This window comes from Borostomias antarcticus (genome assembly GCF_949987555.1).
Source record: "Borostomias antarcticus genome assembly, chromosome: 12".
NCBI classification, from domain to species: Eukaryota; Metazoa; Chordata; class Actinopteri; order Stomiiformes; family Stomiidae; genus Borostomias; species Borostomias antarcticus.
This window is the reverse complement of record NC_140245.1, coordinates 9,613,389-9,626,361: the sequence shown is the minus strand read 5'-3', so window position 1 is coordinate 9,626,361 and position 12,973 is coordinate 9,613,389. Positions and strand designations below refer to the sequence as shown.

The window sequence follows — 12,973 nt, the reverse complement described above, 5'->3', positions numbered from 1 at the left end:
GTGTGTAACTTGTTTGTCTAGTTCTTCAATTGAGATACTTACAGGATCTGTGTTGTCGAAGAAAGTAGCCCAATGCCTTGCATTCTACGTTCACTGCTCAGCGTTCATTGCTCACATTTAGGTTGCAAAATTAGGAGTTTATTCATAGGCATATTTTTTATCATTATTTTTATTAGGCCTAGACTGCAAATCTTTAGTGTTAATATTAACTGTAAATGAGAAATTACACACAAAACAGACATGCAGGATTTCTCCTCATTATTACAATTCTGTAACTGTATGACTTCAAAATTTATTTTAAAACCTAAGTAATTTACAAATGTTCTGACCCACTGTGACACATTTCCAATAAAGTCAGATTGGGACTGTGATCTAACCACATTGTCACGTTATTTAATTACATCGTAGTTACGGATTTAAGCAGCAGTGGCGGCTACGTTCCCTTACAGTGTACTTGAGGACGGCTATTTTGGTTATTTTGCGACTGAAAAGGCAAGTGTCAGCTAGGTGTCAGCTAGGTCCGCTGCTGGTGACGTCGCAAAGTTACCACAATTACACCAATGTGTCCCGTCAGTTTTACGTACTGTGTTAGTAGGGATCTCGTCGCCAAAAATGTGGTATTCTGCAGTTGTAAGATTTATCAAAGTATTAGCCGGGAGACTTGCAGCTGCCATTCATCCTCTTTATTCAACAACGACCCAAGACACCTTCCAACACGGTCGTACCTCATTCTCTGTCCTCTAGCGCCCTCAGGCTGTAACAACAGGACACAACAAAGTTTAAGATATGCGTGTTCGATACCAGTAACGCAAGACCTGTCTGAAGGACTGTGCGCACATGTGATCGCGTTGAAGTGGTTATGCTCACTCCACAGTATGAATACTAGCAACCAGCGCCGTTGAATCATTGGCCTTTTGGTGGCGTAGCTGGCTGGTAGCCTAGGCTACTACAGTAGAGCGTTGGCAAAGAGAATGAGAGTTTGAATACAGCGTGGGCAATCCAAATTCGATTTGTCTAAGGCCAAGTAGGCTTAAACCTACGATGAATTTGCCTTGGTCAGTTGGTGCATGACAATAAACATAGTCCAAGAATAAGACAGGACAGTGCAAAATACAACAATGAAGTGATAGACCTGAAACAATAATGGTCTATAATCTACAAAACTGTACAAAATAGACAAGTGAGTGAGGAAGCGATACTGACAGTGACAATCAACACAGTGAAACCAGCATAGACCCGTTTTGGCCTCTAGATAGAGCCGTGTATCCACTGGATGACTGGCCGACACACACACACACACACACACACACACACACACACACACACACACACGCACACACACACCAATCGAACACAGAAATGGAAAAGAAAAGTTGGAGACAGGATTTCCTAACGGCAATCTAAAGGTGGTATCACTGGACCACCTGTCATATTTAGCAGTGTCAGTAGTGAATATAAAATGGGATAGGGGCCTACTCATCTGTCCAGAGAATGCGCATCTGAGCTAGACCAGTGCATTGAGGCTATAGAACTCACGCTTTTTAAAATAATGAAAGTAGTTATTAAAAGATATTACAATTGATGCAAATACAGTATGATTTTATTTCAATCATATAATACCATACAACTGTAGAATTGAAGTCAACACAATTATCAATGATTTCACACAAACACGTCTTTCGCACAAACATGTCCACACTCCACGACACTCAACACACCTATTTGAAACAGCCGGGGCTCAGAATTTAACCTTATTTATAAGATGGCAGTTAGGTCAATTAACAAAAGTTTCCCATTTACAAATACAACCAGTGCAAACATCAGTTAAAAATCCATTACATTTACTAAACAGCAAAACAGACAACAAATTGCTGACAGCTTACCTGCTGACAGTGCTTGTACATCATGAAAGTGAACTGTCAAGGTGCCGGAACACCATCTACAAAACCATTCATAAGACCAATCCATGAAAACATGAGATGCTGCTAATATAGGTCTGTATCAATGTAACGTTTGTTCTGAATGATACGATAAATCACAATAGAGTGCCAGTCTATACAAAATCACTGACTAAATGGGCTCTCGTTATGTTTGGAAAATGCAACAGTGAATCAATTCACATAACAGGAGTGATGACCAATGGGGCTGAGTTTTTACGACCATCATAAAGCCCAGGGCTGAATAATGGATAGAGCTTCTCAGTGAATTTCTGGCAAGTGAAGGAGTAGATATGAGACCGGTGGTCCACGTCATAGAATGAGACCTCACCCTCCTCATAATTCACAAACACCCCCACCTTCTGGGGCTTCTGGCTGATAGAGAGGATAACACTAGCATCAGAGAGACCTTTATACTCCTCATACCTCAGCCATATAGACCAGATTCCAAACCTAGGGCTCAGTGTGACACTCCCCTTCCTGTTGACGGACTCTCTGGCCACTCCTAAAGTCCACATAGTTTTGTCCTTCACCTGCACCTCATAGTAGAATCTCCCTGAAGAGAAGCCCTCCTTTCCCAGGACACTGATAACAGGATCAAACCTTTTTGGGTTATCAGGGACGTTTCGCCGTGTGTCTGTGTCTCTCACTTGTTTCCCATCTTTAGACAGGATGAGATAGAGATGAGCTGTATCCGGGTCCAGAGTCACATCCACTGTAGGACAAAAAAATACTCTTATAGCCATAGTGTTGATGTCACATCAAACATTAAAAATGCACTGGTTGCTGAGTACAGGACAGATGTGTGTGTGTGTGTGTGTGTGTGTGTGTGTGTGTGTGTGTGTGTGTGTGTGTTTGAGGGAGGGGGGCACACCTTTATACAGCTTCAAAGAGAGTTCTGTGGACAGAGAGATCATTACTCTGGTGATGATTACAACAACATATCTAATCATGCAAAATTACATCAACCTGGTCAATGCTTGATTTACAGTAAGTGTTGCCTATATGTCCATATGTCATCTGAGATGCTATTATTGATTAATGAATTATTAATCAAGCATTATGATTATCGGTCTTTACGAACATGATCGACCTCCTTGATTTGACTCAACTGTAACAACAGGATTGTTGTTCCTAATTTGTGTTGTTCCGGGGAGTTATTAGGGTGGGACACAGACCACACAAAACATAACAAAACACATGTAGGCCTAATGCTGGCTAGAGCAGCGTTGAATGTGAAGACTGTCGGGATTGAATCGCATCACAAGTAAACAAGTGCAAAGGATTTAACCATCCATTCTGTATAGTTAGGGAAGACAGAACACAATGAAACTCAGACAGTGGAGACAAGCGTGCCAAACTCCTTTCTGACAAAACACTGTGATCTCAGTCCTTAGATGGGACACTCTCACTCTGTAGGAGAGGAGAGAAAAGTTTAAACACTGATCTCACACTAGTCCTTGGGTGGGAGACTCTCACTGTGTAGGAGGAGAGGAGAGAAAGAGTTTAAACAATGTTCTAGACCAGTCCTTGGATGGACAGAATGCTACTGTATATAGAACCTTTTTCAGGTCAGAAAGGGTTTCTTTTCTTATGAAGTTGAAAAGGCTTCTGAGCACATGCCCACACTCCAATCATGGAAGAGATCGCTATATTGCCGCCTGTGACATAACTCCACATACAGTACTCCCCACCTAACGGCACGACTAACTATGTCACGGTTGGAAAATATGACCTAGCCATACTCTGTCTCTGATCTATACAACATGATGGAACTAAGAGTCATCTGATTATCTGATCTATGCCTACAGGGCAATGAAAGGAACAGCGCCCTCCTATACCTTCAGGCCCTCTACCTCGGGGTGACTGGTTGCCCTGTCACTCCGAGGCCCCTGCGGTCGATCGACACGGTCGCGGCTCTTCTCTGTCCTGGCCCCGCAGTGGTGGAACAAACTGCCCACTGACGTCAGGACAGCAGAGTCGCTGCCCATCTTTCACCGCAGGCTCAAAACTCACCTCTTCAAGAAGTACTACCAGGCTCCTCTGTCTTAAGCACCTATTGTATTGATATTTTGCTACTCTTTCTCTATGGCTTCAACACTAGATTAGGCTGTTAGTCACTTGTTTATAAAGGAGATGAACCATCTGTCTATCACCGTCTATCATGCGCTTCAAATGCTCCTCGCTGTCATAAACCCGCCCAGCATAGCTATTTGTATTTCAAACTCCTCAGAACCAACGCTGATTGGCAAGATCGTTTTCTGATGTGGCACAAACGGATCTCTATGGAGAGTATCAAGACTGATTTGCGAGAGAAACAGGATGTGAGCTCGAAAAACCAGGATGGTCTCATGAGGCTACTAAACAGCTCATTCTTCTCTGTAGGACTAGCCTAACCACTTCTATGAAATTAGATTAATGTTTATTTTCCACAGTACTAATTAGAAGCTTACCTTTAAGTTTCTTCTCCATCAAATCTTTCTCTTTTACAAGACTATCATACTTGACTTGCAGTTCTCTGTTCTTGATGGTTACAACTGTAAAGATAATTATGAATCAGCATTTTCTTCAGCAATATTACATTCCTAGCTGTCAAGAGATGTGCTTCAGTAAGGGATGGATTATATCTTGCATGCAGACCGCAAAGGGGCCCCAGAGAGAGGCCTCTGCCAGATAATACAGTGTATAACTCAAAATTATACCTTATTGACTTTCATATGATATGAAATCCCAAAGGCCTCAGATCTGACAAACATTTAATCTGCGATAGCCTACTCCATGTGTGTGTGTGTGTGTGTGTGTGTGTGTCATGTCCCCCATGTCAGCCCAATGCATGCGTGTCATGTGACAGAAAAAGCCTTCTTCTAAAACAACATTTTTACACACACCAGCAGGGTGTAGGATCAGGAACAGCTTGGAGTAGGATCTTTTTATTACGTTTTGAGGCTCCTGTTACAGATATGTTACCTTCATTGTAGCATAAAATACTTTTAGGCCTTTGAGGTACACATCACATGCAATGTTGTCATTACATTGTCAGTCAAGAGTGAAACATGCTGCTTAAATAATTCTATTCACCACAGCAATAACTTGAATCTCACCTGTAAGGTTCTTCTCAGTCAGTTTATTCTCATTTTGAAGATGTTTGAACTTGACTTGCAGATCTTGAAGTTCTCGGTTCTTGATTATTACAACTGTTAAGAGAATTCTGAATCCATTTTTTTCAGCAATATTTCATGTTCAAGAGATGTGCTTCAGTAACAGATGTACATGTATTACAGTATACCTTGCACATGCAAACCACAAAAGGGCCCCAGAGAGAGGTCTCTGTCAGATAATACAGTTTAATCCACAAAATGATACCGTATTGACTTTCATTATGAAATACAAAAGGCCTCGGATCTGACTGTTAAAACAACAGTTTTACCCACACTACCCAGCAGGGGGGGTCATATGACTTCTATGCCCAGAGGCACCCTGGTGGGTCCATCCTTCTCTCTCTTTCTCTGTAGCACTGACTAGACTAACCACAGTGGGTTTTCACTCAATGCAGTGGGTTTGTACTCACAGAAAATCCCGACAGCGACGGCTACACCCAGAAGAACACAGAGAGCCACCAGAGCCACTCTCACTGGGTAACGACCCCCTGGAGTGACCTTTGACCATACCACATTCTGGTAATTAGAGTCATCAGCTGTGGAAGACAGAACATTAGATCATAGGACCATGGGATTCATGACTCAACATCTGTAGGACTTAATGCTGTTCAAAGAAATACTGTATACAGTACAAACACACTGCAGAATATACATTCTGTTGAGGAACATAACGTTTTAATTATTATAAATTGTCAAGGTGTTTGGAACTACTGTTGTTGATTTGAAGTTATCTTTATAACTAGTCCATGCATTTCTTCTCACTCATAAGAGGTTGAAATGTTTACAGAAAGCTAGTTCCAAGAGAACAGATGGAAAAAGAAAGAAAGAGAACTTCCTTGACACAGGGTGTGGTATATGGCCTTTATACCATGGCCTGGGTTAATACTCTTTTCTGATTGGCCAGCAGACGTGCGTTAAATCCGTGTATACGCACAGGTAGGTCTGCGTAAGTTTAAATACCGATCTAAATTAACTAAAGCAACCCAAATGAGCTAATCCCATAGCCTGTACCATTGCTAGCTAGCCATGAACGAAGTGTTGGGATACTGCATATTTGCTGTGCAACGCATCCATTGTCCAGTTATCAAATCTATTTGCCAACAAACTCTTTATGATAGCCAGACACCTCACTGTCCCAAAATCATTTTTCACTTCGTGTTATAACGTTAGCCTATCACTGTCAGTTGTAGTGTAGGCTATAGTGTAGTGGTGTAGCCAGATATGATTTTGTAACGTCCGTCTGAGTTGCAGTAAAATAAGCCAGACGTATGGAAAACGGTCTCCGCCTCGTTTATTCATTTACAGTATACAAGGCATCCAAATATATCACAGTGTGAAGAGGCAATTGCTGGATTCTAATACGCTGTTGCTTCACATGACACATCCCGTCCTCGCAAATCAACTCACAATGAACGTATACGACTGACAGTGATATACCACGACATGAAAACAATACTTTTGGAGTTGAGGACAATCAGGTGTCTGGCTATCATACATAGTTTGTTGGCAACTAGGTTTGACAGCTGGACGATTTATATGTCGCACAGCAAATATACAGTAGCCTACACTTCGCTCATTGCTATCTAGCAATATCAGGTAGCTATCATCGATATGGGTACATGGCTGTTACACAAGCAGGCTCTGCTCTGACCGAACGAGACTAGATCCCATGGCTGCAGACGACGTCCATGCCGCTAGCTCTGAGTAAGAGGATGTCGGTTAGGCTGTAAAATAGGTGTTGGTTTAAGGCCACTAGAATGTAGTGATTTGAACCTGTCTCCCCAACCTTAAACCTGGTCCCAACCCTGTTCTGTCCTCTGCAGGAATAAGACCTAGTCTCAACCCGGCCCCAGTGAACAGGTGGCCATAGCTTCAGTCAACTGAATTGATGGTGGTGGATTTGCAGCGGCCTGGGTATTCTCTTACAGCACAGACGGACGAACAGAGTGAACGGATGGAGGGAGGGATGAATGGCGGGATGGATGGAGGGATGGATGGACAGAGGGGTAGCTGGGCCTGCTTCTCTCTGCTCTGAGGGGTTGTGTTGTATCTTTCAACAAGGGTTCTCTTGTTGGACAGTGGCGTGGATTCAGGTGAGCGTGGGTCCCTTGTTGACGACCCCTCCAATTCTCGGGGCTCCCCACGCCTCGACACGGTCCCCCGAGGCCACGGCCAGGCGTCCTGCTCTCACGTTCACCTGGGAGAGAGAGACAAAGAGCATCAGAATGAAGAAGAGGGAGAGAGGTGAGGCCAATAAAATGTCCTAAATATTTGAGTGTCTTTTAGACTGAAAGAAGAAAGAGACTCACTCCATTGACGCTAGCCCGGTTTGCACAGCGTCCTCGGGGGCCGGCAAGGTACAGTAGGTGCACCTGTAAGAAGATAAGATGACTTGACCTGACTTGTGGTGCCGCGAGTGTGAAATCCATCCAATCAGCATAGACAGACATACGGATGCACATCCCGCTCACTAACTGTCACCTCGGAGTGTGTGTGTGGTGTGTGTGTGTGTTTGCGTGTACCTGGAGTTTCTGGAGCGGCGTTCCTGCCCTTCGGCTGTGGTCACGGTGTGGTCTTGGCTGCCGGAGATGATGTAGTTGTCGTCCTCAGCCAGGCACAGCACAGCCTCACTATGGAGATGGAGACGCTCCACCAGGGGTTCTGCCACTGTGTGACATCATCAATCTGAGCTTTTAATGGTCCCTAGAGCCAGGACTAAGAGGCAGGTAATTTTTAAGCAAGATCTTAAAACACAACTTTTTAACATTGCTTTTACCACATAGTTTTACTTGTTTTAATATCTTTGTGCTCTTAATTTGAATTCTGTTTTATAGTTTGTATTCTATTTTACACTATCCTAAAATGCTTTTACTTTTATAGTTTCTTTTAAATCTGTTCTCACTGTGCTGGTATGATTTATGTTTTTATATGTCTCTTTTTACGAATAGTGCTATATAAATAAAATGGCATTGACATCTGGAAAAAAGAACAATGACTTATTATTGATTTACATATTTATTGATTTATATATATATATTTATGGAGTATATTGATATAGTGGAGGAGGTTTGGATAGGCATAAGGATTGTGCAGGGGGATTGAATGGATTGCATGGGTGGTTGGGGTCTGGTTGGAAGGATTGAATGGTTATTGTTTGAGGGGGGGGTTGCTGGTGCTGCTCTCAGTCAACTTCAGTCATCCTTTGGGATCTGTGAGGAGCAGGTCATGATCTTCCAGAGGCCGCTGAAGAATTTACAAACCCCCTTCTTCTTCTTCTTCATCATATTTTTCTTGTTGTTCACTTCCTCTGCAAAAATGATCTCTAAATTGAGTATTGTGTAGAGAAGAGAGAAGGACAATTGTTTGATATGAAATATAGATCATATTATGATATATAGAAATAGATGCCCTAACACCCAAAATGTCTAACCTGCTGACTGCTGGACCGCAATGGCCTCCTTGATGGCCTCCTCAATGGCCTCCTTGATGGCCTCCTCAATGGCCTTGGAGATCTCCATGGCCTCCTTGATGGCCTCCACGATGACCTTTGGTACCTCAATGGCCACAATGACCTCCTCAATGGGCTTGGGGGCCACAATGTCCTCCTTGATGACCTCCTCAATGGTCTTGGGGATCTCAATGGCCTCCTTGATGACATCCTCGATGACGATGGGGGCTTCAATAGCGTCCATGATGTTCCAGATGGCCTGAATGTACTCCATAATGACCCTGGGGGCCTCAATGACCTCCTCAAGGACCTTGGGGTTTTCATTTACCTCCTCCATGAACTCCTCAACCTCTTTGAAGGCCTCCTTAATGACCTCAAAGATCTTGTCATTGTCCTCGGGGGCCTCACTGGCCTCCTCAATGCCAATGGGGGCCTCAATGACCTCATCAATGGGCTTGGGGGCCACAATGTCCTCCTTGATGACCTCCTCAATGGGCTTATGGTCACCCTGTTTCTGGCCATTCACGAGCTCAATCGGCTTTTTCTGCAAGACAGGTTCAATGATGACAAAACTGCGTCAATGGATCAACTGGAATATATATATAGCCTATATATATATATATATATATAAATATAATTTTTGTAAGATGATGTTACAGTACATAGTGTTAGGTTACCTCCTGCAAGTTGGAACCGTTTGAAGGAGAGGCCTCACCCATGGATTTATTATCCATATATTTAGAATCCATAGGGGCTCTGTTGAGACAGAGTGCAAGAAACAATTATTTTCTGCGCGCCACAGCTTCTGTTCCCCACTGCGTCCTCATTACATGTCTGGTCCGTAAACACTTTTGTTTTGTAGTGTTTGCCTTCTGTATAGTTTTTTCTGTACAGTAATGTTTTATATTGTTCCTTTACTCCTATTTTCTTAAATTTTCCTATTGTACAGCACATGGTTTAGAAATAAAATGTACTTACCAGGTGGTATTATATTTAAAAGTCTTCAAATATCTTCAAATAGTCTTCAAATATGAATTGCTGATTAATCGTGTTGTATAAGGATGCGGTTGTCCGTCAATGTGAAGTTAACTCTGAAACAATATTCAACTTTGTGGAATTAGCCTACTTATATAGAATTATATAGCCATTGTGATTATCGATAGTGATTATTACGCGCACGGATATCTGATGACTCTTGTGTGGTTGTCATGTGGTGATTTGAAATAACGTTACCATACGAACTAGCCTAGAATTGATTCATAATAAGACTGGCCCCTGTATATATACAAATTTGTATATATAGCCTACAAATTTCAACATTCTACCCCTACTGTAGGCTACAGGAACATCTTTCCAAATCATATCCGGACGTAGCCTGTAACTTACATGTTTGCCAATTTATCAACGTGATGCTGCAGCCTACTTGCGGATGAGTATAAAGATCTATCCAAGCGCGAGCTAGTTGCTGTCTGTATTCGATTCATTCATGGAGGGGTAATTAAAGAACGAGCAGTAGGCTTTGTGGAAACTGCGGAATTGTCTGCTCAAGGAATATCACAGAGGATCCTCGAAGTCCTTGAACCACTCGGGTTGGATCCTTCTCTGTGCGTCGGATTCTGTTTCGATGGCGCATAGGGCATAAGGGAGGGGTACAGGTGCTACTGAAAGAGACATTTCCGAAAGCCGTTTATGTACACTGCAATTCTCATCGGCTTAATATAGTGCTTTGCACTGCGGCAAAAGTGTCTGGGCATGTTAGCACTTTTTTTGACATAGTGAATCATATACACAACTTCTTCACTGGGGCACAGAGGCACGCTTGGTTCATAGAGTTACAAAAAGAAATGCATCCGAACCGTCAGTGTATGGAGCTGGAACGGTCGTGCGAGACTAGATGGAGCTCAAAATCAGGGTCAGTGCATAAAATATTAGAGTTGCTAGATGTGTTACTGGAGGCGCTCGCTGAATACGCAGAATCAAGTGGACAAACTAAAATAGATGCAGAACAGCTGTTACAACATATACAAACCAAAAAATTCCTTTTCATGCTTGTTGCATTTTGCAAACTGTTTGAGAACAGTGATTTTGCCACGAAGGGGTTGCAGAGCTCAACACTGTGTGTTAGAGACTGTATATCATTGATTAAGACACAAAGCTACTTATGGGACATTCCGGGATGATTCAAATGGCGACTTTGAAGTGCTCAGGTTGACGGAGGAGCTAATGGAAAAGCATGAGATAGTAGGCTGGGATGTCACGCTGCTCGTGAGCGTAAGCTGCCTGCAAAGTTCAATGAGTCTGTCGTCACCACAACGTTGGGGAAAACGTCTGCTATCAAGAGCAATGATGATTTAAGGGCACTGTGGAACTGCGTTCTAGACAGGCAGATAGCCGAGTTGAACTGCCGATTTAAAGAGGACACGTATGGGATCATGCAAGCTTCGGCTTCCTTCTTACCGGCATCCGCCACTTTTGGCGTGAAAGAACTGTTGAAAGCACCATGTGATTTATATGGGATTGCAATCAGTGATGCGGAGTACACTGTTTTCACCCAACACATCAGACGCAAAAATGATAAAGAGAACTTCCCTTCACTAATCGAAATACTCGATAGCTGCCCTGCAAACATTTTCCCCAATATCAACTGTCTCTTAAGGGCCATCATAACGCTCCCTATGACGTCCTGCACTGTTGAGACTTTTCTCCGCAACAAACCGGATCAAGACACGCCTGAGATCATCAATTTTGACTGGACGCTTGAACAACCTGACGCTCCTGTCGTTTGAAAGAGAACTAACATATACCTTTAATCATGACGACATCATCAGTTTCTTCAATTCAAAACCCAGACGACTCCGCCTTGTATAACCAACCGATAAGGTAGGCCATGGTTTCTGTATAAAGAAGACACGGGACAGTGTACTTTAGTGAGAACCGTTTACTCTCTAACTCCGTAAGCCGTAACCCAGCCCTTCATACATCCGTGGGGCCCCGAGCATCAAGGGAACAACAGAGCATTATGGGAACAGTAGTCCTACTACTACATCTCCTCCTTTTAGCTAAAGTCATAGGCCTACTCCTTTTAATTACCCCTATAACATAATCAATGACTAAAATAAACATAAATGAGGAGTTATGAATTGTGACGTATTGGTTATTTAATTGTGGTTGTATCCCTGTCAGTGCACTAACGAGGGTTATGCAACATTTGTTATTATCGCGAGCCCGGTTATGTTCCATCCATTCATCTGGCTGCTCATACATAGGTCTAAAACGTGCGGTGATGAGTTTCACTCAGGCCTACCCAGATTTTTCCAGGCCCATCAGCCACTTTCTGTATCCGCCACTGTCATAGACTTATAAATACCCTTAATTACTTGTGAAAATGCATCAAAATTGCAATCAAATAGCCAACTAAACTCATATAGCTAAGCCTATAATAGGCCTACAGTAGCCTATAATAAAATAAACGAATTTCCACTTGAGTGCGTGCTTTGATCAAATAGACTTCAGTAGGCTACTTTATTCTCAAATGAGGCGTATGCTGCATCGATAGGCTACTCAAGCAGGGGTGTCAAACATACGGCCCGCGGGCCAAAACCGGCCCGCCAGATGGTTCAAACCGGCCCACGAGACGACGTCCAAAATTAATAAAAAGGAACAGATATTCCAAATTTGTCCAGCAGAGGTCGCACTGACATAACGAGAGATCCGGAAATAAACAGCACGTGACAGCAACGCGCCCAGAATCATCTGGCAATCTTGCCTTATCGTTATTAAGCTCTTGTTGTCAAAATTACCCACGGTTGCACCGTCATTACCAAAATGTCTGTCAAAACGGAGAAAAGTTGACACAGAGTGCAGAGTTTTCCAAGAAAAATGGACTGATTCTTATTTATTCACAGAAGTGAAAGGGAAACCTGTGTGCTTGGTGTGTAATCAGCAAGTTTCAGTGCTCAAGGAATATAATATTCGACGCCACTATGAGACTCATCATGGTGAAAAATACAACCATTTGCGAGGACAACTGAGAATAGAGAAGATAAATGAATTGTTAGTGGGTCTGAAGAAACAGCAGTCTGTTTTTACCCGTAGCCGAGAGGTCAGTGATGCAGCGGTGAAAGCTAGCTACCTTATTGCTAACGAGTTAATGTTAGGATCCAAGCCATTTTCTGAGGGCGAGTTCGTGAAAACATGCATGCTGAAGGCTGCAGAAATCGTGTGCCCTGAAAAGCGACAGGCCTTTGCCAACATTAGCCTAACGAGGAACACTGTCGCAGATAGAATTTCAGATCTCTCGGCAGACTTGGACAGCCAAATGAATCACAAAGTCAAGTCATTTGTTGCATTTTCGGTTGCAATTGATGAGAGCACTCTGAAGAATACAGTTCTGTTAAAAATAACATTTAATGTGGTAATGTAATATTTAA

General features: G+C 42.8%; 1 protein-coding gene across 1 annotated transcript; it reads right to left on the bottom strand.

Annotated features, from left to right (window-relative positions):
• Positions 1–2,116: 2,116 nt before the first annotated feature.
• On the bottom strand, positions 2,117–2,683 carry LOC311315690 (E3 ubiquitin-protein ligase TRIM39-like; the record flags this gene model as incomplete). Its single annotated transcript, XM_084446394.1, has 1 exon — positions 2,117–2,683. One exon carries the CDS (start codon positions 2,681–2,683, stop codon positions 2,117–2,119), a length of 567 nt encoding a protein of 188 aa, XP_084302520.1.
• Between the last annotated feature and the right edge of the window lie 10,290 nt (positions 2,684–12,973).